The sequence below is a fragment of the Podarcis tiliguerta genome (genome assembly GCF_965153285.1).
Source record: "Podarcis tiliguerta genome assembly, chromosome: 10".
NCBI lineage: Eukaryota > Metazoa > Chordata > Lepidosauria > Squamata > Lacertidae > Podarcis > Podarcis tiliguerta.
This window is the reverse complement of record NC_139543.1, coordinates 10,749,216-10,775,181: the sequence shown is the minus strand read 5'-3', so window position 1 is coordinate 10,775,181 and position 25,966 is coordinate 10,749,216. Positions and strand designations below refer to the sequence as shown.

The 25,966-nt window shown below is 42.3% G+C and overlaps 1 protein-coding gene across 1 annotated transcript in view; it reads right to left on the bottom strand.

Moving 5' to 3' along the window:
* The window catches only part of TBC1D22A (TBC1 domain family member 22A), a 121,580-nt gene that overhangs the window by 58,552 nt on the left and 37,062 nt on the right, over window positions 1-25,966 (bottom strand). The window contains exons 8-9 of the mRNA XM_083399843.1: window positions 24,676-24,790; window positions 476-582 (exon numbers count right to left, since the gene is read on the bottom strand). Coding sequence (XP_083255969.1) covers window positions 476-582; window positions 24,676-24,790 — 222 coding nt within the window. The remainder of the gene's footprint in view (window positions 1-475; window positions 583-24,675; window positions 24,791-25,966) is intronic.

The following is a 25,966-nucleotide window of genomic DNA, read 5'->3' as shown; positions in this document are numbered from 1 at the left end:
AATAAGACCTTCCAGCTGAAAATGTTCCCTCCACTCCTAGGCAACAGAAGGAGCAGCTGCAGGGAGTTTATTCCTGCCAGAAAGAAACCTGCCAGACTGCACAGATGAGAAGCAAGTTACGAACTGTTTGGCCTCATCCCTGACCAGAAACACTCACAATAAAATAGCAATCATATCAGAATAATCTGCTTTTTAAAAAAGAAAAGAAAACTGTCCACCAACATGTGGAAAAACAGTATGTTTTCAATCAAGCTCAAGAAAGGTTCTACTGATGCACACCAGGAAGGAGAACCAATTTCAAAATGTACCTCATAAATACCAATGTCCTGTTTACATTTCACATTTTTTAAATATGGTGGCATCTACTGCCCTATTCTACTCATCAGGTATATTCTTTTTCAACACTCTTAATGCTGCTATTGGCCACAATGCTAATCAGTTATCCCAATGGTTAGAGAAGGGGAAATCAATTTACCTGAATGCCATCAAGCAGTTTACTCATGCACCAGAAACTGTCAGCTTCAATGTTCTGCAGCACTTCGGCGGGCAGACTGGAAACATCAAAATTTTCCACTTCTTCTTCTGTTTGGTAAAAGAGAGAGGGGAAAAAAGATACACCAATGAAGTGTACGGAATAAACAAAAGGTTTACACACATATACAAGAAAGAGCAATCACTAACCTTATCCATAAACATTAAACCGTACGACCTTTACTAAGGACTAAAAGCACTATTCAGCTAAACCTGGTGTTTTCGAACAATCATTCACCCCTGATATTAGAAATGCACAGGAGCTTTAAAAAAATCAAATCAAATCCACTGTGGAAACTTAAAGGACTATGGCACACCACCATAAAAATCTGAAAATGCATGAAATCTATCCACAACTAATTCCAGCCCATTTCACATCACAACTTCCAAGGCCAACCAAGATCACCCTCTTAAGATTACGTGTGTTGAGTTAGGATTGCAAGGGCACAGAGAGATGTAGAAGTGTCCCCAAGAGTAATATCATACCTCTAGCACTTGGGGACGCATATTTGCTGCAGTATACACAGAGACCCTACACTGAAGGACAAGTTCCCGTTACGTTTTCTGCTCCAAGCCCTAATAGATCAGCAAACAAGTGTGAATAGGTATCAGCAATGAATAAGTTTATCAGAATTGTAATTGCTTCAAAATTAATTGCTATAAAGTTACATTCCTCCCACAACTGCAGTCTACTGATATCCAACCCCGTCCTCTGGAAAAATAATGAAATGCTTGTTAAGCGGCAGTTGTTGCTTAGCTTAGATTTGCTTTTACTAGTGATGGCAAAGAAAAGATATCAAAACCAAACTTGATGGCCGTTTTTGACCAATGCTGTACTTGAGACTCTAGACTAAATTTACAATTCAATCCAGGCTAAGCAAACCCAAGTGTGCCTGACTCTGAGGGGTCTGTGGCCCTAAGATCCGTTTTCCTGCCAAATAGCAACATACCTCAATTTCCATATGCAAACCCATGGTAATAATAAAGTAATTTTTCTTATGTCACAGAGTAATGGTGCATTTTAGAACAGCTGCTGCACAGTCAGTGAGGTGAGCCACAAGTCAGGACAAAACCAGACCTATAGTTCTGTTTTATGTTCAGAAGGCCTGGCAGGAGGAAGATCTGTATTGGCTAGTGCATGGGTAGGCAAACTAAGGCCCAGGGGCCGGATGCAGCCCAATCGCCTTCTCAATCCGGCCCCCAGATGGTCCGGGAATCAGCGTGTTTTTACATGAGTAGAATGTGTGTTTTTATTTAAAATGCATCTCTGGGTTATTTGTGGGGCATAGGAATTCGTTCATTTATTTTTTTTCCAAAATATAGTCTGCCCCCCCACAAGGTTTGAGGGACAGTGGACTGGCCCCCTGCTGAAAAAGTTTGTTGACCCCTGGGCTAGCCAATGCCAAAACCTGAATGCTCTTCAAGAAAGAAGGCGGCAACCAAGATGCTCAAGGGTTGGAAACCATGCCTATAAAGGAACAGTTGAAGGAGCTGAGTATGTTTAGCCTAAGAAAGAGGAGACTGAGTGAATATATGATAACCATCTTCATATATTTAAAGGATTATCACATAGAAGAGGGAACACGCTTGTTTTCTCCTGCTCTGGAGGGTAGGACTCAAACGAATGGCTTTGAGATTCTGACAAAATTTCAGGAAATATTTCTAACAGTGGAACGGTCTCCCTCGGGAGGTTGTAGACTCTCCTTCCTTGGAGGTTTTTAAGCAAAGGTTAGATAGCCATCTGTCATGGATGCTTTAGCTGAGATTCCTGGATTGCAGGGGGTTGGACTAGATGACCCTTGGGGTTCTATTCTATGACCTGATTCACACCAGACATTTTTGCCTGGCTGGAATGCTCCCAATAATGCATTTTGCTTGTCTGGTTGGCAGACAGAAAGGCGTGTGGGTATGTACAGAAACTAACCTACTATGCAAAGGGAAAATCTACATTAATCGCTCTGCTCACTTTTGCCTCCAGTCCTCACCGCCACTATTGGTACGTAGCCCTGAGAAAGCTGCCCAGTAGGGAATGAACCTCTGAAGTTGAAAAGGGTTCCCCATCCCTGCGGAAAGGGGAAGAGAGAAACAATTCTGAGAGGCTGCGTTTGCAGATACCTCTTAGCCTGATGATCCTGTTAGGATCGTCCTACACTTGTGTAAGACCCTGGTAGAGACACATGCCTGACGGGAGCTTCAAAAGCATTATTCAGCCCAAACATCACAGCGACTTGCATCAAAAAGCATCAGCACACTTACGATCCTGCAGAGTATTTGCAGTTTGTGTAACAGAACTCAGTAGCACAGCATTTTGGCTAATCTACTTTATTCACATATAATACACTCGGAGCATTCTGACTTAGCTCCTTCCTCTTTCTCATCAGACAGCAAAGAGAGAAAGAACAAATGACAATAGTCCCATTTCACGGAACACAGTAATACCAAAATAATCCTGTCTCCGTCACTTTCCACTCTGTGGAATAAAAACATACACCGTCACGTGATAGACAACAATCCCATGACTGCAAACACGGATCAAGAATCCTAACAGATCCATCTAGCATTCAAAGAAAAAGAATGTCCAAAGTGTGTAAATGTTACTCCTCTGGCCTTAAAAAAAAAAGGTTTCAAAATCTTAAGGACTACCAGTCTCCACAGTGCAATCAGAAAGTAAACTCTGGGGTGTGCTCAATCAGAGTGGTTAGTTATTTGCCCCATTTTGTCTTCTAGCTCCAATTTCAGCTAAGACTGCCAATGTTCTGCTGGCTGTGCCTGTGTATTTAACTGGTTCTTATCAGGCAAGAATGAGCAGGTGGAACTCTTTCATCTTCAGCCGCAAAGACTCAATGAGGAGGCTTCATCTGCTGGTTTCTGGGTATTATATCCTACTAGATGGCACAGGAATGCTACCAGAGAAAAAGCTGCCAGCTGTAAATTCACTAGCAGATCTGCAGAGCACAGAGGGAGAGAGTGTTGGTTTCTGTTTTCCTTCACTGTGCAGCGAAAGGGCTTGTCACGAGACAGGTGTTTACATTCCACAGTCTGTACTGTACTGTTGGAGTTTCTCACGGGAAAGGGAGACTGGATGTGACGTACACTGGTTTCCTGTTTTTCACTGTTTTTGTTTCTCTCCAAGCTGTCGAGGAGAGAGGATGCTTTTCTGCTCCGGCAGAGGCAAGATGTCTTTCTGTAATATAACTGCTTTGAACTGTAAATAAAGCAACCAAGAGTATGCAGCACGTACTCCTCATCCTTCCGCTGGGCACGGAACTCTGCTTTAACCAACACGTGGTTATGGGCCCAGAAGTCGAATCGGAGTGCCGGCAAAGGATCGGAATGCAGAGGGACAGATCGGATTGGAATCTGCTCTGCGCATAAACATGATTGATGAGGTATGTTGCTACTGCTCCGGGCAGCCTGCCAGCTTCTAGTTAATGGCTTTATGGCTGGACTTTGAACTGTTAAAGCCGTTTTGCCGGGAATAGGAAAATGGCTCCCAGGCTCAAGTTACTATGCTGGGGAAATCGAAAGTAACTTTTAAGTGCGCTTTTGGAATAAAGCAGGTGCAGCAGTGACGCAGCAAGATTTAAAGCAGCATATATGACGCTGAAGGCTAATGCCAGAGTCATGATGGCCCTTCAGGATGCTTGTGGGATTCCTAAGCTCAACAAGAAAAATTATGCCGACTGGGTTTTGTATGCAGAGGCAATTCTGCGGAAAGAGGGTTTGTTTGAGGTCATTACAGAAACCCCCCCAGCTCCAGTTACAGATGCATGGAAAGTTAAGGATTCCAAAGCACGGGGAACACTTACATTGATAGTATCCCCAGAAGAGCTCTGTCTATTGCGTGATAAGACCTCAGCCAGGGAAATTTGGGATTCGTTGAGAGAGGCTCACTTAAGGACAGAAGCTGGATCTACTATGTTTTACTTTAACAAGCTGCATAATATGGCTCTTGCTGAAGGTGGAGATGTGCGTTTACATCTGATGGAGATGCAAAATCTGAGACATGAGCTGCAACAGAGAGGACTCAACTTTCCAGAGGCTGTGTATTCTTTCATGATACTACAATCTTTGGGTTCAGGTTGGGAGTCTGTTGCAACCCAGATTGCTGTGCAGCCAACAGCTCAGCTAACAGTGGACTTTGTTACTGCCGTGGTGTTAAATGAAGCAGATCGCCGGGGTGCTAGCTGCATGGGCAAGGGGGAGTCTTCACAGACGTCATCCCATAGTGCAGTGGAACCACCAGATGGCGCCAAAGCTTTGAAGGCAGTGAAATGCTACTCGTGTGGACGTCTAGGCCATATGAAGAGGGAATGCAGATATCCCAGGGCCAAGACAGAGCAGCGCAGCGAAAGCTCATCGCGTGGAAAAGGCCGAGGCAAAGGCAAAGGTCCGGTGTCTAGGACAACGCAGCACAAGGCTATGGTTTCACGCTTCACTCCAAAGGTTGCAGAGGTCCAGAAGACGTCTAGATCTTTCTTCGTTGTTGATTCGGCGGCGACCCACCACATGTGCAACGATAAGAGACTTTTTGTGTCTTTTACACCGCAGGAAGGTGCGATTCACCAGGCGGATGACCACACTATTCCCAGTAAAGGCTACGGAACTGTTGTTCTTCACAGTTTGGACTTATCGATACAGAATGTCCTTTACGTGCCAGACGCCAAACATAATCTGCTCAGCGTTGGACAACTGAATGAGCGGAACATTGACGTTTCCTTCAAGAACAAGAAGTGCATCATCACAAAGAAAAATGACTATGAATTGCATGCTGAATATGTTGATCGTTTGTTTGTTTTGTATTATGATGATGTTGTGCAGGATGACACTTGTTGCATTGCAGGTTCTAACAAAAGTTTGCATGCAGGATGTATTCATGATTTTCATCGAAAATTTGGTCATTTGCATTTTGAGGCAGTATCTAAAATGCCTGCCTTGGTTGAAGGTATGACTATTAGACCCTGCAGGTACCACATGAAGTGCAAAGCATGCGCAGCAAACAAGGTGAAAATGGCTGCGAAAGGTAAGGTGTCTAGTAGGCAAGCTACGGAACCATACCAGATTATTCATGCTGATTTGGTTGGACCACTAGCGCCCTCTTTGGGTGGAAATAGGTACTTCATGGTTCTCATTGACGCATTTTCTAGATATATTTTTGTGTACAATCTCAAGCAGAAATCAGAGGCTTTTCCTAGGTTCAAGGAATTCTGTGCTTGGTTGGAAAATGTGCATGGTAAGAAGATAAAGACTCTTTTCAGTGATCGCGGGGGAGAATTCACTTCTCAGCAGTTTGAAGCTTTTCTGACTGAGAAAGGAATTCAACACGATTTGTCTAGTCCTCGCTCGCCATGGCAGAATGGACTTGCGGAACGGGCAAATCAGACATTGCTTCAAGGGTTAAAAACCTTGCTGCATGATGCCAATCTTCCAGAGAGTTATTGGGCCGAATCTCTCTCGTGTTTTGTTTACAGTTACAATCGCAGGTTATCTTCAGCGATTGGTTGTACCCCCTATGAGAAGATGTTTGGCAAGAAGCCATACATCAAACACATGAAAATTTTTGGTTCTGACATGTGGGTTCATTCACCACAAAATTCAAAGTTAGACAAGCGTGGATTGCATGGTATCTTTCTAGGTTATCAGAAAGGGTCTTACAGAATAATGATGACTGACTCTAAGACAATTAAGCTCACGAGAAGTGTTGAATACAATGCAAAGTGGGGGGAGAATGTGGGAATTTTCCAATGTTATCCTGATGACAGTGATGAGACTGAGGATAGTCAGAAGCAACCACAACAACCCACACCCACTGATGAAGGTTCTGAGTCTGAATCTGAAACTGAATCGGGTGATTCAGAGGATTTCAAGAGTGCGAAAGCCTCTATGCGACCCTCTGAAAGCTCTGATCAAGAATTGGAAGAACCATTGTTCACAATAGGTCGCTTTTCTCCTAAGAAGGAAGAGGAGAGTGTTGAAGACTTAAGGCTAATTCGTAGGTCACAGAGAGCCACAAAAGGCAAACCTCCAAAGAGATTTGCTGATGAATTTGCTACGATAGCAGTAACAGCTGTTAAAAGCTCCAAGAAGGTATTTGAACCTTCAAGTTTCCAAGAAATCCAGGGTTTGGATTCAAAGGAAGCTGAACCATGGTTAAATGCCATGAAGGCTGAGCTTGATTCCTTGGAAAGGTACAAAACATGGGAGCTAGTTCCAGTAGTTCCAGGAATGAAACTGCTTGGAAGCAAATGGGTCTTCAAAGCGAAGACTGATCAAAATGGCAAGATAGTCAGACACAAAGCCAGATTGGTAGCCAGAGGTTTTGCACAAGTACCAGGTGAAGACTATCACGAGACCTACTCACCCACAGTGAGGTATGAAAGCATTAGGCTTATGCTCAAGCTAGCTGCAGAGGAAAATCTACACATTAGTCACCATGATATTAATACAGCTTTTCTGTACGGATCTCTGGATGAATCACTTTATATGCTTCCACCTGATGGCGTACAGGTAAAACAGGGATTTGTTTGTGCTCTGAAGAAATCCCTTTATGGTCTCAAACAAAGTGCACGGTGTTGGCACACAAAACTCACTGAAGTATTGTTTTCTCTAGGTTTTCAGCAAGGGAAAGCTGATCCATGTGTATTTGTCAAAGAGGAGGGGCAAAAGAAACTGTACTGTTTGTTTTATGTTGATGATTTATTATTCTTTTGGAAAGATGTCGCAATGTACAATAACGCCCTAGCTCAACTGAAAGAGCACTTTGACATGAAAGATCTTGGTGAGGTAAACAACTACCTATCTCTGGAAATAGAAAGAGATCAAGATGGTAACATTCTAGTACACCAGTCACGGAAAATTGCTGATGTGTTAAGCAAACTAAACCTGATGGATGCTAACCCTGTAGACACACCGATGACAACAGGTTATCAGGTAGATGACACTGGAGAAGCATTTTCTGACTCTACACTGTACAGAAGTGTGCTAGGCAAGCTAAACTTCATTGCCAGATGTTCAAGACCAGACATTGCTGTTAGCTGTAATTTGCTAAGCAGACAAGTCAACAATCCTAGTGTCAAGGATTGGAAAGCTCTGAAACGCATAGCGCGGTATTTGAAAGGCACTATGCATTACAGACTGAGATTTAACAATCAGAAGTCTGGTGGTCTTGAGATATTTGCAGATGCAAGTTTTGGAAGTGACACTGAAGACAGGAAAAGTACGTCTGGAGTTTGCTACATGTACAGTCAGGCTCTGTTTGATTGGTCATGCAAGAAGCAAACAACAGTTAGCTTAAGTACTTGTGAAGCTGAACTGAATGCACTGTCTTATTCACTTAAGGATTGTGAATGGTTGATACAATTGTGCAAAGATATGAAAATTCCTGTCAAATGTCCAATCCAGGTTTACCAGGACAACAAAGCATGTTTGGCTTTGCTGAAGTCTGAAGGTTGTAAGCAAAGCACGAAGCACTTGCAATTAAAATTGCAGCATGCTAGGGAATGTATTCAGAAGGGACTCGTAACGGTGTCCTATATGCCAGGTAATAAAATTCCTGCTGATGTATTATCCAAGATTGTATCAAGGGATCAACACTGTACCTATGTGCAGAAGTTGGGTTTGTACTGATATTGTACGAACACGCTGCCCAGTGATGTTCACAGAAAGGGGGAGGATGTTGGTTTCTGTTTTCCTTCACTGTGCAGCGAAAGGGCTTGTCACGAGACAGGTGTTTACATTCCACAGTCTGTACTGTACTGTTGGAGTTTCTCACGGGAAAGGGAGACTGGATGTGACGTACACTGGTTTCCTGTTTTTCACTGTTTTTGTTTCTCTCCAAGCTGTCGAGGAGAGAGGATGCTTTTCTGCTCCGGCAGAGGCAAGATGTCTTTCTGTAATATAACTGCTTTGAACTGTAAATAAAGCAACCAAGAGTATGCAGCACGTACTCCTCATCCTTCCGCTGGGCACGGAACTCTGCTTTAACCAACAGAGAGAGTGTGTAGAATATGATGAGCAATCCATACAGACTCATTAAGAATACAGAATAAGGGACCATTTGAATAAAGCAGAGCGAATGCTGAGAATGGAACTGCATGAATAATGTAATCCTTTTAGAAGCAGTGTTAAGATGTCTTTTAGGGCTATCAACAAGTTTAATCCACAAACGTTGCAGCATAAGAATTAAACAGTATGTAGATTTTCTTTTCTTTTCTAAGTAGCAGGACAACATGCATCTTTGTCAATATATAGGTGGATAGGAAGATATCACTGTACAAAAAATCCCAATTATAATGTCTCACAGCAATGTCTCTCATTTTCTTCAGCTTCCTGCGGCGATTCTCATCACGCTGTCTGTGTAAGTGTGGAAGATAGCAAAATAGCTGCCTAAAGAAAAACTGCTGTGACATGCTGATCCAAGTGCTACGGTTGCTGCAAGCACTGCTGTTAGCTGCTGTTTACTCCTTCACAGAATATTATCCTATTCTTGTGAAAATCTCCTCTGAGCAAAAAAAAAAGAGTAATTCATTTAGAAGGGCTTTAACAAGACGCCTTCTCCACAGGAAGCAGCAAAGCAACACAATGAAAAGTGAATTAATTACAGTTTGCAAGATGCATTACTGAATTGTGAAATTGAGAGCAAGACCAGTGATGGTCTTTTGGTGGTTCAAAAGCACCAGAAAGTACAATCAAATTGTGTGGTTGCTGCCTGGATTGAAAAGACTACCACCTATACTCTTTGTGACCTCATGGACCAGAGCACGCCAGGCACTCCTGTCTTCCACGGCCTCCCGCAGTTTGGTCAGACTCATGTTTGTAGCTTCGAGAACCCTGTCCAACCATCTCGTCCTCTGTCGTCCCCTCCTCCTTGTGCCCTCCATCTTTCCCAACATCAGGGTCTTTTCCAGGGAGTCTTCTCTTCTCATGAGGTGGCCAAAGTATTGGAGCCTCAGCTTTTTTGTCCTTCCAGGGAGCACTCAGGGCTGATTTCCTCAATAATGGATAGGTTTGATCTTCTTGCAGTCCATGGGTCTCTCAAGAGTCTCCTCCAGCACCATAAATCAAAAGCACCAATTCTTTGACGATCAGCCTTCTTTATGGTCTAGCTCTCACTTCCATACATCACTACTAGGAAAACCATAGCTTTAACTATACGGACCTTTTGGCAAGGTGATGTCTCTGCTTTTTAAGATGCTGGCTAGGTTTGTCATTGCTTTTCTCCCAAGAAGCAGGCGTCTTTTAATTTCGTGACTGCAGTCACCATCTGCAGTGATCATGGAACCCAAGACAGTAAAATCTCCCACTGCTTTCATAGCAAGCTTCAAATCTGAGAAAGAGACATGCTGTTCTGGTGGCTGGGCCGCACTAGTTTATTGATGCCATTAAATAAGCACTTCCTTCAAGGAGAACTGCATACTGCTACCTCACAATGCATGATGCAACACTGTTTTGAGTTTCTCTGATCCTACACACAACCCCCAGTTAAGACTGAGCAGCTTACAACACAACACCATGTCGACTTTTCCCATAGTAGCTGCGTGTTCTCCATTAATGACTATTTTGAGTCTGAAAAGTTATGACATTTCAAAAATAATTTACCGTATTTTTCACTCCATAAGACGCACCAGACCACAAGACGCACCTAGTTTTTGGAGGAGGAAAACAAGAAAAAAAATATTCTGAATCTGAGAAGCCAAAACAGCAAGAGGGATCGCTGCGCAGTGAAAGCAGCAATCCCTCTTGCTATTCTGGCTTCTGGGATAGCTGCGCAGCCTGCATTCACTCCATAAGACGCACACACATTTGCCCTTACTTTTTAGGAGGGAAAAAGTGAGTCTTATAGAGCAAAAAATACGGTATATCTGCACTTCTCAAAGGTTTTGAAGCAGGACCCACTTCTAAACAAAACTTGGTAGCTTTTGAGCTCTACTCCCCCCTTTAAATGGGACGCGGGTGGCACTGTGGATTAAACCACAGAGCCTAGGACTTGCCGATCAGAAGGTCGGTGGTTCGAATCCCTGCGACGGGGTGAGCTCCCATTGCTCGGTCCCTGCTCCTGAAGCGGCTTAGACATGCTGGCCACAAGACCCGGAAGCTGTACGCCGGCTCCCTCGGCCAATAAAGCGAGATGAGCGCCGCAACCCCAGAGTCGGCCACGACTGGACCTAACGGTCAGGGGTCCCTTTACCTTACCCCCCTTTAAAGCAAAAATAAATAAAAATGCAAGAATATGTATCTTATTTTTCTTTCTTTCTTAATGTTAATAGATGTGTACATAGAATTCAAGCATGACATATTTAGAGGGAGGGGGAGCCGCTTTCTTAAAACGGCTACAGAGCAGTAATGGCATGTTGCTGTCTCAGGGTGGAACCCTGGAAATAAGGAAAGACCCACTAGTGGGGCCCACTAGTGTCATGGCTCACAGTAAGAACATCTGATTTATGTGCTGCTTAGAATCAGTACACCAACTCATGTTATAAACAAGCTATAAAACATTTTCGGATTCACAACGAATACTGAATAAAATGCCACTTCTGTTTCAGTGATACTAAATCACAAAAAAGGCTACAAGATGTTGAAGAGCAAGTAAACAATGGACTAGGAAAGGAATTTTATTTTTAGATGCCATTTACTAAATGCCCTTGACCACTGCTCTGCCTTGATATATTCAGATATATTAAATTGCCAATACTTAGCTAATTAAAAGCACCTTTGGATAAGTGAAAGTGAATTCAGAAAGCTCCTTTAGTATGAACAGTGAATCAAAGACTCATAATTTGTATTTTAATTTTTCATAAGGAAATACACAGCATGCAACAGACTGTTTCATTAGCATAACCTAATTACAGAGCAACTCATTATTCCACAAGTCACTGTTAATACTGTTACTAGGATTATAAATATGTTTACAAAATTTGGGGGGGGGGGGGGCGGGAATCAGTCAAGAATTACATTTTGCCACAACCCTCAACTATTAAACTTTTGTAATCAATCTGTGCTAATTACTACAGAACACAGAAAGTTACTGTGGGTTCAATTAAACACTACAAAGCTAACCCTTCCATGGTTGCAATTAATTCATATTTGTTTGTTTTTTCAAAATGGCCTGGTTTCATTCAAATGAAAGAACTGTTTACAATTTTATGGTTACATATACCAGGACGTTCTGTGGCTGCACAAATATGGTTTGCTATGCTGATACATCAAAACTGTACACTTTAAGTGGAGCAGATCGCTAGGCCTACGACGTTTGCCTCACTATTTGCTAACAATTATTAGTCAATGATGCTAGGAACGTTGCCAGATAATCTGCTAAAATGATTTGTGCATGATTAAGTAGTTGCCTGCAAAAGGGACATGAACTGGACTTTCCGCTTTGCAATACACGACATAATGTGAATACAATGTTCCACAATGAAGGAAGAGACAGTTATATGCAATAGCTGGAAACGTACAAAATATTTTCATGAGGGGATAATTCAACCAACCAGTTGCATGGATAGATGCTTGACCTCTACACCCTCTACAAATGTGCAGGAGCACATTCTGACAGGTGTATTAATGATGGAACCGGGATATACAAAATAGGCAGCACACTCTTGAACCATGGTAAGGAATTTGGGAAGCCAATCACAAAACATTTACAGGGTAAGGAAGACGTAGGAGTTAAGAGCTTTCCGAACGACAAAAACACTTCCTGCTCAAGCTCAGTGAAGAAAGAATTACTCTCAGGAGCATGCAACATTACAAGCATAATTTGGGAGAACTAGATTGCAATCCTCTACACACTTTCCTGGGAGTAGGTGCAATTGAACTCAATGGGACTTACTTCAGATTAGTTAAGCATGGGACTGTGGTGCCAAATTATTGTGACTTAACATCTTGAATCTGTCAGAACTGATTCCTTTCTTAAATGATGGTGCACTTTTAATATATGTGCCACCTCATTTATTTTACAAAAAGGTCAGATACAGATTTTGGTAATAAAAATAATTTATCGTTCTGTTCTTTATTTTGCATATGATAACCACTCAGTTTTGCCACTGAGCCAAAAGAAAAGGTTTAGAGAAAAAGGATGCGGGTGGCGCTGTGGATTAAACCACAGAGCCTAGGGTTTGCTGATCAGAAGGTTGGCGGTTCGAATCCCCGCGACGGGGTGAGCTCCCGTTGCTCGGTCCCAGCTCCTGCCAACCTAGCAGTTCGAAGGCACGTCAAAGTGCAAGTAGATAAATAGATACCGCTCCGGCGGGAAGGTAAATGGCGTTCCCGTGCGCTGCTCTGGTTCGCCATAAGCGGCTTAGTCATGCTGGCCACATGTCCCGGAAGCTGTACGCCGGCTCCCTCGGCCAATAAAGCGAGATGAGTGCCACAACCCCAGAGTCAGTCACGACTGGACCTAATAGTCAGGGGTCCTTTACCTTTAATGTTCATCTGCAGCAGATGCACACAACAAAATAGCTGAAACAAGATGTTGAGTAGTACAGATTCAACTTATAGAACAGCTGGAATTGAAATATGACTAAGCGGGTCTGCAGTTCTCTCTTGAACCATTATGGCTGTTAATCCAAGGATCAAGATCTGGGAGGTTCTCCGTTCCTCTGCTTGCAGCCTAAAGCTTTCTTCTCTCTACAATGCATAACAAGCATTTATGACTAGGTCTCTGACTTTTTCAAATAATGTCACTATCCAGACTTTTGGCTTGTAAACAAGACCTTGCAAGTGTAAAACATCTCGTTCTCATTGCAAGTCTTCAGGCACATTGCTCCAGCAACTTTATTTGAAAATGAGGCAGGGAAATCACATCAGTCTCAATTTAAAAAATAAAAATAAATATGAGATTTATACCATAAGGTTTGCTAAAAACTTTCCAACGCACCTAAATATCAAGAGCTATCGTATGCAGAAGGGAAGTGTTGCATAAACAGATATGCAGAAGAAGCTGCCGGGGTTGACAAGATATCGAACGACAGCCAGAGAGTGCAACAGAGCACTGAGACTTCCACAGTCAATATGGCTTTTAGAATGAATAAACCTCACTCAAATAATTATATCCCATGAAGCTGCTCTGTTTAAGTAAGTAGGTCAAACAGCACAAAAATTACTATTTTTACTGCATGTGTGAAATGAAGTGGTTCCAATTGGAGGGAACTACTCCCAACCAAATGGCCTCTTTAGTTTCAAATGCACAGCAGTTAAACATAAAGTGTTTCAAAAAGCCACAATTTCATCCAATTTTAATGCTTTATTTTTTTTAACGAATATTATTTCAGTAAAAAACAAATGAATTGAAAATAAAAACTTGTCTTCCAACAGGAGTTAGAGGAGAGAGAGTAGGTCTAGTAAAGGGGCTAGGAGTTAAGATAGCAGTTAGAGAGAAGAATAAGTTATATCAGGCTAGAACAGGCCTTCCCAACCTGGTGCCCTCTAGCTGTTTTGGATTACAACTTCCACCATTAGCATTCCTTCTAATGGAAAGAATGGCAGCAAATTGATATTGTCTGCAGCTGAAGTCGATGTGTCATTTAAACTGGATCTTTCCCAGTCATCCTGAAATGATCTTGCTTATGCTGAAAGCCATTTAAAGCAGAATATACCCTGATCCCAAAAGTGATGATGTACTACCAAAGACGGTCATTTCTCCAGCCTGTGAGTGATGGTTAAAATAGTAATTTTGCATTACAGCTTCTTCTTTTCCCTTCAGGATCTCGCAAAAGGTGTCTTAACTGAGGTTTTTTAATACATATATTTATTTCACTTTAACTAATGTAAATCTAGTTTACTTATTGAAGTAAAATGACTGACAACCTTCAAAATTAAGCAACTGCAAAAAGAAAAGAAATATCCATTTCTACTGAAATTGGGAATAACCTACTTGGGAATAAGTCCCATTCAACTGAATAGGACATCTGAGAAAATCTGCACAGGACTGCACCATTAGTAAACTAGCAGCACAATACTTTCAACTATAACTAATCAATGTTATGGTGTATCTACACTGTCTACAAATCAATTACGCAAAACATACTACTTTGAAGCATCAATAGCTTATGTACAAATTCCCAATGCTGCAAAATTTGGTTTTTAGGCTACTGGCTCTACCACAATTAAATACCAATTTAAAACTATATAAGTTTGCTGATAATTTGCAGTAGAAGGCGATGATCTAAGCTAGTGAATCTACAGAGGAACTAATACAAAGTATTTACTTTACTTGAAGTATTTACATGTCGTCTTTCAAAACAAAATCCCCCCCCCCCCGGCAGCTTACAGTCAGTATTCATGCTAAGCAGAATTCAGTGTTTGTTTGTGGCGATCAGTGAGGCAACAATCTTCTGGCCTTCAGTTGCCACTAGTAGATACAGTACATTGAAATTTAACACTAATAATAATAATAATAGTAATATTTATACCCCACCCGTCTGGCTGGGTTCCCCCAGCCACTCTGGGTGGCTTCCAACGAAAGATTGAAAATACATTAAAATATCAGTCATTAAAAACTTCCCTAAACAGGGCTGCCTTCAGATGTCTTCTAAAAGTCAGGTAGTTTATTTCTTTGACATCTGATGGGAGGGCATTCCACAGGGCAGGCGCCATTACCAAGAAGGCCCTCTGCCTGGTTCTCTGTAACTTCGCTTCTCGCAGTGAGGGAACCGCCAGAAGGCCCTCGGAGCTTGAACTCAGGGTCCAGGCTGAACAATAGGGGTGGAGACACTCCTTCAGGTATACTGGGCCGAGGCCGTTTAGTTTGTTTCAGCCATGGCTTGTGAAAGCTTGGAGAAGGCTGGGAAATAGTTCTTTAAAAAGAGGAGCAAGCATCTTTGGACTGGGTAAATGGACTGAGATAGACAGTGTATAATGAATAGTATCCAAGCACACAATGCAATGCCATCATTGTACATAATGTGCAAAAGCAGTAAACAAACCCACAGACATGAGTAGCAACAACCCAATTTATCATAATTTTGTTAATTGGATTTCCTGAAGAGGAGGAGATTTTGGCAGTAATAAGGAAAATGATATTGCTGGAATAAAGACACGTCTGATTTTTCATCAATGAGATGTTTCTAGCGCTGATTAAGATGCTGCAGACATACAATATAAACCATCTCTAGTAGCACTGGAATGTACAATCAGCAGAATATAGGCAAATAGGTAATTTGCTAATATGATTTTGGACAATTCAGAGTTCTTCAAGACCAACTTAATTAGCAAACCCATATTACACTGACATAGCAGTCAGCCATTGCCCCTGAATGGAAAGAAGACACATATATATGTGCTGCTCAAAAATGTACTCCTGGATAGGCTTTGAAATTAAGAGGAACAGTAGATGGTTGTAAATTGAAGAAAAGGTACTGAAAACAAAATAGCGAATAAACCTCCGATCTGTACATCCTACATGTAGAATACTGCGTACAACTGTGGTTATGCTACGGAGTTGGAAATAGCATAGCCAGGAAATATAGAAAAAATAGCAGCTTAAGCTGACAGTTGATTCATATTTCTCACAAAACAGTATTTAAGCAAAAGTAAAGGTAAAGGGAGGGACCCAGGTGGCGCTGTGGGTAAAAGCCTCAGCGCCTAGGACTTGCCGATCGCATGGTCGGCGGTTCAAATCCCCACAGCGGGGTGCGCTCCCGTCATTCGGTCCCAGCGCCTGCCAACCTAGCAGTTCGAAAGCACTCCCCGGTGCAAGTAGATAAATAGGGACTGCTTACTAGCGGGAAGGTAAACGGCGTTCCGTGTGCTGCGCTGGCTCGCCAGATGCAGCTTGTCACGCTGGCCACGTGACCCGGAAGTGTCTCCGGACAGCGCTGGCTCCCGGCCTATAGAGTGAGATGAGCGCACAACCCTAGAGTCTGTCAAGACTGGCTCGTATGGGCAGGGGTACCTTTACCTTTACCTTTAAAGGTAAAGGGATCTCTGACCATTAGGTCCAGTCGCAGACTACTCTGGGGTTGCGGTGCTCATCTCACTTTACTGGCCGAGGGAGTCGGCGTACAGCTTCCGGGTCATGTGGCCAGCATGACTAAGCCGCTTCTGGCGAACCAGAGCAGCGCACAGAAATGCCGTTTACCTTCCCGCCGGAGCGGTACCTATTTATCTACTTTGACATGCTTTCGAACTACTAGGCTGGCAGGAGCTGGGACCGAGCAACGGGAGCTCACCCCATTGTGGGGATTCGAACCGCCAACCTTCTGATCAGCAAGCTCTAGGCTCTGTGGTTTAGACCACAGCGCCACCCGCGTCCCTATAATATTTAAGTACCTAGGGCTTTTAGGGTCATTTCAGATGTTATGTCAGGATAGGGAGCCTGTGGTCCTCTGGATGTAGTTGACTCCCATCAAGGCCACCAGGATGGCTAACAGTAGGGAGACGATAGGAAGATTCCCTATAGCTGGTGTAAGGAAATCTGTACATTTGTGTGATGCATGTTTATGGCAAGGATTGGAGAATCTGTCAACCTCCAGATGTTGCTGAACTTCAGCTCCCATTATCCTTGAGCATTGGTGTCTGGGAACTGCCATCACAACAGGGGGAGGCAGGGGGATACAGAGTGCCTGCTATGCTTCTGAGGTGCAGCCCCTCTTCGAGAGGTGGAGAAAGTCACACCTCCAGTGGAGCAGGGGGGGAAGGGGGAAGCCGAGCAAGGGGAGGGCTCGAAGATGCTACTCAGAGCCCAAGCGCCTCACCTAGCCCGGCTGGCCAAGAAACAGGCACGTTGCCCTGTTTGCACAGAGGGGTGAAACGTAAGGAGGGGAGGCGGAGATTTGGGGTGTCTAAGTTCTTATGCTGGGGGGGGGGACCGGAAGGGGACACTGGAAGGGGACAGTACCGGAAACTGCAAGTGACTGAGACGGACATGAACTTTCTGGTTCTGGACTGTAAATAGTTTGCACAAATAAAAACCTGCTAAAGATAGGTCGGAGTCCTGCCTGGTTACTCGTGAACAACCACATCACCACCTGACAGCTGGCTATACTGGCTGGAGATGATGGGAGTTGGAAACCATCAACTTCAGGCGCACAGATTCTGCAGTCGTTCCTGAAGCAATGATAATATGTCTTTATTGTGGTGGTGCTAACTACCATAAAGTTGTGGTTACTATCTGTTCCTCCCACACCTTGGGGAGAGGAAGTCTTGCTTCATCTTTGGTGCTGCACTTTAGACAAACGCCGCCTTCTAAATTCCAGGCTTCAAAGAAAACAGAGGATCATCTTTACCACCACACAACTTCAGAGATACTGTCAAGATGCAAAGTGTCCTGCTGCTTTCAAGTACTTCTGAAGCCCAGCTGGCACTGACTAGAAAATATGGCAACCTAGGGAGCACATTTGTGGACTCTGGCCATTTCAAGAACAGCAGCAGTGAGAAATTGTGCACAGGTATGGTTCTCCCATCACCACACATGACTTTTAGTTGTGGTCTCAAATGTGCTATATAGTACAAGAGTTCGAGGTAAAAAAAAAAAAGATGCCATACTATAATCATGGGGGGAAAATGCTTCCTAATATAAAACTATCCATAACTTAAATCCTCTGTGCTTTACTGAGAAATATGGAGCATAAACCTACAGGAAACTCTAAAAATAAGCCTTATTTTAACTTATGATTAGCACAGAGCACTAATTACACATATTAGGTAATAACTATGACATCTGATTGACTGCAAGAATGGAAAACAAATGTCTAGAGTTGTAGACAACCACTACAATAACCATACCAAAAAGACCTATCTAATTACCTTCCCAAAACTTGACTTCATTAAAGAAAGAAGTAGGCAACGTCAGAATCCTACAATGTGTAAAAAATTTATTTTTAGAAACTAAAGCTTTCATCAGCTCTGCCTGTATGTAGAGGTTTCCACTGCACTTTGCTTTTCAAGCCAATATGCATGGAGAAGTTGTAATGGGGCTCCTCTTTGCATACAGCTGCCATGGAGCTTCACCCACGGCGCTAACAAACTAGGCACTAAAATGAAGTGAGAGCACTTGAAGAACTTCTGTTATTCACATCCACAATTCCCTTGGAGATGCTTACTAAGGCTACCACGCTCATGAAATCTATTTTAAAGATGACAAAGGAGTTACTCCAAGTGCTCTCTCACTTCTCCATTTTGACACCGGTGCAATAAACCATCCTTTAAAGACGGCAGCTATGCTAGATCCCTTTTGTCAGCATCTTTTTTATTAGCAACAATGCACTGTCCTTCCATAACCTCTCATGCATCATGCTCACAATAGGCCTATCAAACACCATTTCAATGAAAGCATGAGAAGAATACATCAAACATAAGGAGGCTGACTGATAAAGAGTGGCATTTGGAAGCAACTGCATTTGCAAAAGCCACATTGTGATATTTCAGCAAAGGTAATTATAAAGCCAGAGTTCAGATGGAACACTATAGTATAGTTGTGTATTCAGATCATTTAAACACAATGCATCTGCTAAGTTCGGTAAACTCTGGGTCCAGGTTTCTCTTCCGGATGACAATGGACGTGCTCCCAGTTCAAATTATCCCTCAACATTTTCATGCGGCTGATTGAACTGCCACAGAAAAAAACCTGTCTCCCCAAAAGAGCTATGTTCTGCAGCAAGCCTCCTGCATGCTATAGATCAGAGGCATTGGAAAGCAAAACATGTTGCTGCAGCTTTGGAAATGACTCCCACTGGCAGCAGAAACCCAATTTGGACACTGCACCTTGGAGTGCATTGTTTCAGAACATAAACCAGCTATTTTAGCTCCTTGGATTTCTGCCACCAACTCTATGGGCCGGTTCAGATGTTTTAGAAACTTTCCTCACGTGATTCAGCTCTGCCATCACCAAGGATGTGTTTGCACTGAGAATGCAATATGTTCATGAAAGGACCGTGTCACACAAGCTGCAGCCATGGGGAAAGCATGTCACCACGACCGTGGAAAACGAAAGGAAACTCTTACTGCAAATTTCTATTCCCAGAGACTCCTGAAGGTGCAGAAAATTACACCTGTGTCCACAGAACAGGTCAAGTCACATAGTAGCTACATGAATATATCCCTACAGATAAGGCTGAGAAGCTTAAATAAACTGAAACTATGGTCACTACACATCTGGAAAGACCGACAGGACAAGCACACCAGCAAGGCTAAGCAAACAGAGCAACGCAGAAGGACACAGTGCTGAATAGCAACAACTTACCAAGCTATAAATATAACCTGCACTCAGCCAAGTGCAGCCTTTTGAAGTAGCTATTACAGTGGTAGGCTGAAGTCTCATCAGTCCTCTATTGGCTTCGGCGTCTAATGGAACATTAGCAAATAGGTTAAGCCCTTTGCTAGCAGATAGGGTTGTAACAGAGAATGAGATACGAGTCTACTTTTTCTATTACTGCCCTGGGAAAATGAACATGGTTTTAAAGCATCCCATTAAGAGGCCTTCCTGGTTGTTACTTGATCACTAAGACTATTAGCATAAGGACACCTACAGTAAAAGCTACTATCAGTAACAAGAGTTAATTATACCAATAGAAAAAGTACCAGCAAATATTGGAAGGTATGTAGATTTTAGACTCTGAGACTCAAGGAGGTCCATGATTTCATAAGAATGTTAACAATAACTAAAACGACACAAAATGAATAAGTAACAGCAACACAAAATGAAGTGCCGGCGACTGGTTGCATGTGGCGGGGAGTTGGATTATTTGATGTTGCGAGTTTTGCGTTATATATTTCAAAATACAAAATTTAAGGGGAAATTTAAAGTTTAGTCTTACAACAGAAGACCAAACAAGCTGATTAAAACTCATTGAGTTGACTGGGAAAGGATTGGCTCTAAAGGACTACATGGGATCAACAACTGCCAAGGCTCAATTCCCTGTACCCTCAGGGAGCAGGGTCTTGCCAGAAGATGTGTTGGATTTTTAAAAATGCGGACGCATTGCCTGCTCTATGGATGAGACTTATACACTCATTAAAGTTTAGATGCCCTGAAAGATCATCCAGTGGAACAGTGGATTTCTGGATGCTTCAAGCTAAATATAAAGACACAGCAAACCTAGACAGGCGTTAACTGCTTTTCTTAGTAGAAAAGCTCCTTTTTCTCCTCCCTCATTGCACCCATGATCATGTACCATGTATCATCATAGACTTACAGACCAAAGTTGTATCACCTTAACAGGAATCCTTAAATTTAATACAGTACAACCCCTAGATAAAGTAGCAAGACACAATATAACATGCTACAATTAAGGATTCTCAACAATGAAAGCTAATTTATCACATCCATGAGTTTTCAAGTTGTGCTGCATCGATCTTGCTCTCAAAAATGTTAAAACCCTTTCGCGTCCAATGTCCAAATCACATGTAATAGAGTTTCCAAACCTTTGAAATTTAAGTTTAGGATGGTTTATGTTGTTTAACTAGACAAAAACCTTAAACACTTGGCTTCAGAAATTATGAAGTCAAACAATGATGGAAAATTCTATAAGGGTTTAGCAGACCGGTCAACTTGACACATGAAATGGAATGCAATCAAATGCAAATTAAATGCAAATAGTTACAAGGTCAGCTTCATAATAATCTAATGTATCAACATCATAACTATGATAGCTTTTCTTCCCGTGAATGTCATCCAATTTCAATTCATAATTGGAATATGTGAAAGAATGCCTATATCACTGAAACGCATCTTATGGCAAATTCTGTGCATTAGTGCCTTGCTATATCCCAATGGGCCAATGTAAATCTACTTATCTTGTCACAAGGATACTCTAATTATTATTAACAGAGTAATTGTTAACAAGTGAGCCTTCATGGGCTCTGTTCTGAAACATACACTGGAGTTGCCATTTAAATGAGAGGGAATCTGAAAGTTCATTAGAACAGGACTACGGACTAATTTGCACGATAAGCTAAGTTTAATAAGTTATACTTCATGAAACTATATGGTTTATGAAGAACTGTGGCTGCACACACCTCCCTTGTCCCTCCCCAGGTCCTAGACTTCTGTGTGAATCATAGAATAGAATCATAGAATCATAGAGTTGGAAGAGACCACAAGGGCCATCGAGTCCAACCCCCTGCCAAGCAGGAAACACCATCAGAGCACTCCTGACATATGGTTGTCAAGCCTCTGCTTAAATACCTCCAAAGAAGGAGACTCCACCACACTCCTTGGCAGCAAATTCCACTGTCCAACAGCTCTTACTGTCAGGAAGTTCTTCCTGGCTTGTTTTAAACTCTGTTCCTCATTGGTTTTGTTTGCACATCACAGTAAACCAAACTTTGGCTTACCCAGGCTACACAAACAGAGGAACTCGCACCTACTTTCCTCCTCCCCAGTTCTCATACCACAATGCAGCAGCAAAGCCTTTGCATGTTGTCCCAACCTGGGATCCTGATTCAGGTTTCTCCTCCTTCATCACAATCTGTAGCAAGGTGTGTCCTACAGTTACACTTTGTGGTTATAGGAGAAGAGGCCTTAACCACGATCCTAGGTTCAGACAGTTAAAGTGAGATGAGCGCCGCAACCTCCGAGTCATCCGTGACTGGACCTAACAATCAGGGTCCCTCTACCTTTAGGTTCAGACAATATGCTAAGTCAAACCTCAGCTTAGCTGGCTTAGCCGTCATGTTGTGCTAAAAGGACCAGGGAGGACCACAAGCAAGTGTGTGTTCCTCTCTGGGAGCCAGTACACTGGGATGGTCCCAGTAAGCCATAGTTTGGGCTTGCCGTGACATGCATGCCAGGCCACTGTATACAAACTGTGAAACTCTAGTTTAATGTCAGTGACCAAAGCAGGATGAGATTGTGTTTTATTTCCCTGATTTGGTAACCACCATCAAGCCAAAATTCCCCTGTATGCACAATGGGGAGCTGTGGATCAGTGCAAGCTAGGATCTTTGTGATGAAGCTGGTACATGATAGGAAGGGGTGAGGGACAAGCACATACCAGTGTCTGTCCACAGTTCAGTTCATGAAGGTTTGAGTTATTGTTTGAATGCAGTCCATGTGACAACAGACTGTTTGGTTCTTAGCTGAGCTTTCTCTCTCTATTTTGCTGTTCTTCTGAATGGGCTGAATGTATCTCCTTACTGCAATGTTTCAGTCATTCAAACGTTAATCTCTTTTATCCGAAAGAGGCTCTTGCAGATCCTCATAAGCTGCTATTACAGTTTTTATATAAATATTTTTTAAATCAAGCTAAAGATTGGCTTTTCACAACAGTCCACTGTTTGCATACTGTTTTCTCATGACTACAGGAGAAGGCATTGCTAAAACTGTCATTATTCTGGGGATTCCCTTAACAGCACCACCTCAACATTGAAGATTTATGACGGCAACAGAATACAGATACTCTTGTGCAGACTGAGCCTGCCAACTAGGACTGCATTTTAACAGAGATCTGTAGCCCAGCAATCTCCCTCTCAAAAGCAGACTTCATGTACATCCACCCAATACTAGAGAACCAATCAAACTTCCACTCTTTTTATTTAAAGGTGCACAGAACTGGCTCAGGTGTTGCTGGTTAGAGTTAATGTCGCCTCCCTTTACATGTACTCTTGAACTGCCAAAAAAGTGCTCAGAGCACTCAAAGCACCAGTGGTCCACAGCTGGGCAGATGTTCTAGGAGCAGGGATTATAGTTACAGTATATACACTTGTGGCCTGATATACACTTTTCTACCAGTCAAACACAGCAATAAATTTAATGCCAATGGTAGTTCAGCAACCATTTTTCAGTGGCATTGTCCCCAATTACGACAAATGACCATTAGACAGACCCTGGTCTGTTGATAGCAAATTTCAGAAAAAAACGCAGACAATATACTTGAAATGTAAACTGATGGTAAAGTACTTAAGACAAACATATTTACTATATTAATTAAATGGTCTATTTAACATGGAATATCAATCCTCTAATCACATCTCATTTAAACTTATTTCAATTAACAACTCTAAAGTATACCAGCACAGATCCTACTGTTCTAGGCTCATTAGGAACATTTTCATTATCTGTCAAATGAGGGAGTAAGAGGCAGAAACTGTAAACACTCTCTAGAGTAGCCCCCTACTCTACTTAATAGATTATTAGGGGAGCAAGCAACAGCAATTCTCATTAGCTGCTCAGTATGGGGGGGAAAGGACTTCCTATGAACTGAAGCACAGCAAAAGAGAATCCTTCCTGTCAAATAAGTGGACAGCCGTTCAACTCTTCAAGGGTAATCTGCCCTCTATTATAAACAAAATCAATCTAGTTTATTATATTGATGAGGCGTGTGAAGCACAACCAACTGGGAAGGGATGGAGGGAGAGAAGGGGGATGGAACATTGACCATCTTGGCCGAGTCCTGAAGACCTGCTCCCTGCCTTGCAGGCCTTTTTCCACCTGGCATGGGAGGGCAGGGTCCTGACTGACTCCAACTACAAAAGCTGAGGCTGCTGAACAGCCTCTTGGACTGGAGTCTTTGGGGGAGGGGGAGGTTGTTGCTGTTATTGATACTAATTTCAGTATCTTTATTTTATAATGTATTATGATTTGTTTGCCTCCTTCTGGCAACTCCTGCAACAGCAGTGGTGCCAAACATATTGCTCTGCTTTCCTTTGGACCACCTCAGTGAGGCCGAGAGGAGGGTCTTGTCATCTGGACAGCCCAGGACCTCCATACACACTGCCCAGGCTTGCACCCAGTGCTGCTAACACAGCCATTTGATTTCACCCCTGGCACTCCACTGTCTCTTGAGAAAGATGGGTGCCAACAACTTTTGTTAGGTTTGGAATTATGCATTTTTCTTCATGTTTTAAGCCACATTGAGCATGGTTTTAACTGTCGAAGGGTGGCATACAAATAAAATTATGACCATGGCTGTAAGAATCCACAAAAACTATTCTTGAAATGCATGGCTTTCAAATATTACCTCCCCCCACTATATCTATATCTATATCTATCTATCTATCTATCTATATATATATATATATATACACACACACAGAGAGAGAGAGAGAGAGAGAAAACAACTTCAAATAAAAATTTAACTGACAGGCAATTCTGCATACACAAGCACATTTTTAATAACTTAACCCCTAAATCTCTATAAAGATACTATACCCTGACATTCTTAAAATTTCAGATTACAATAATATACATGTTCATGTAACTTTTCTTACCAGTATATTCACATGTGAAGACAACAAAAAATGGAGTAACCAGATCATTTATGCCCTGAACATATCCACTGGCTGGATGACGTATTGCCCAGATAAACAAAATTCTTTCAAAGATCTGGGGAAGAAATGTAAAGACCTGTAAAGCAATGAACTCAGAAGGCACAAAATGTAGGCATAATGAAATGCAAGTGAGTATCAGCATACATAATCAGCAAATGTTAATATAGTTTCTTGATTATTCAAGGAAAACATTTAAAGATTACTAGCACTATGTAAAAATTAAGCGTTTATACAAAATTTAAATTGTTGAAAATGTACCATTTTAAACAAGGAAGGCTTATACTCCTTCCTACATTTCATAGACAAAATTCAAAGAGCTTCTTAAGATGCATTCAGGGTCCTGCACACACCCAGAAGCCTTTTGGACTATTTCTCTTTTAAAGCAGCCTCTCACACCATAACAAACATATTTTGAAACACCTATCAGCTTCAAAAGCAGTTTGCCATTTGGAAGTGGGCCAAGAATGCTACTTGAGTGCTTCAGGACTTTGGATACTCTTTCACCTCCTGCCATGTTGTAGAAAGCTGATTTTCTACAATGGAGAGTTATGCATAGTTCCAAAAAATACCTCTGCTCTACATATATGTCCTTAGCAAGACAGACATTACACTGGGGGGGGGGGTGCATCTAGGAAGCTATATTGTCATGATGATACAGGAGATCATAGAATAAGATCATAGAATCATTAGAAGCATCACTTCTCTTGCTGCTGTAAAGTCAAAGAACTGAGATCAAGTAGACTGTGACTTGCAAAAAATGAGAGCCAGTAAAAAAGGCAACTGGGAAACTTATCTCCCCAGTAGTGCCAAGATCTGGGTCTGGAAGATTAGCTTCTTGCTCAACTAACCCTGAGCCTCAGCACTATAGTACAATTGCTTTATAGAACAGCCTACTGAAGTCCATGGATAGGTGAGTGGGAACTGTTCATCTAACCCCAAATCTGAGTGGCACTGTGCAGAATTGGTGGTGCTGTATGGGCCAGTTCAACTAAACTGATGGATGCCTCATGGAAAATATGCCTCCCCAACTTAATTTTATTGCCCTTCCAAGACAGATAAGAGATTTCATGGGTTGAGTGATTATTTATAATTTTAAGGGCATATTTACTCTTATCCTAATAAATGCCCCCCAAATTATTTCCATACCAAAAGGGTCAAAGCCCCTAAAGGTTTGCAGCATCACAAATTGGGGGGGGGGGGATTAGATGTGGGTAATGCAAGCCTTAGGAGA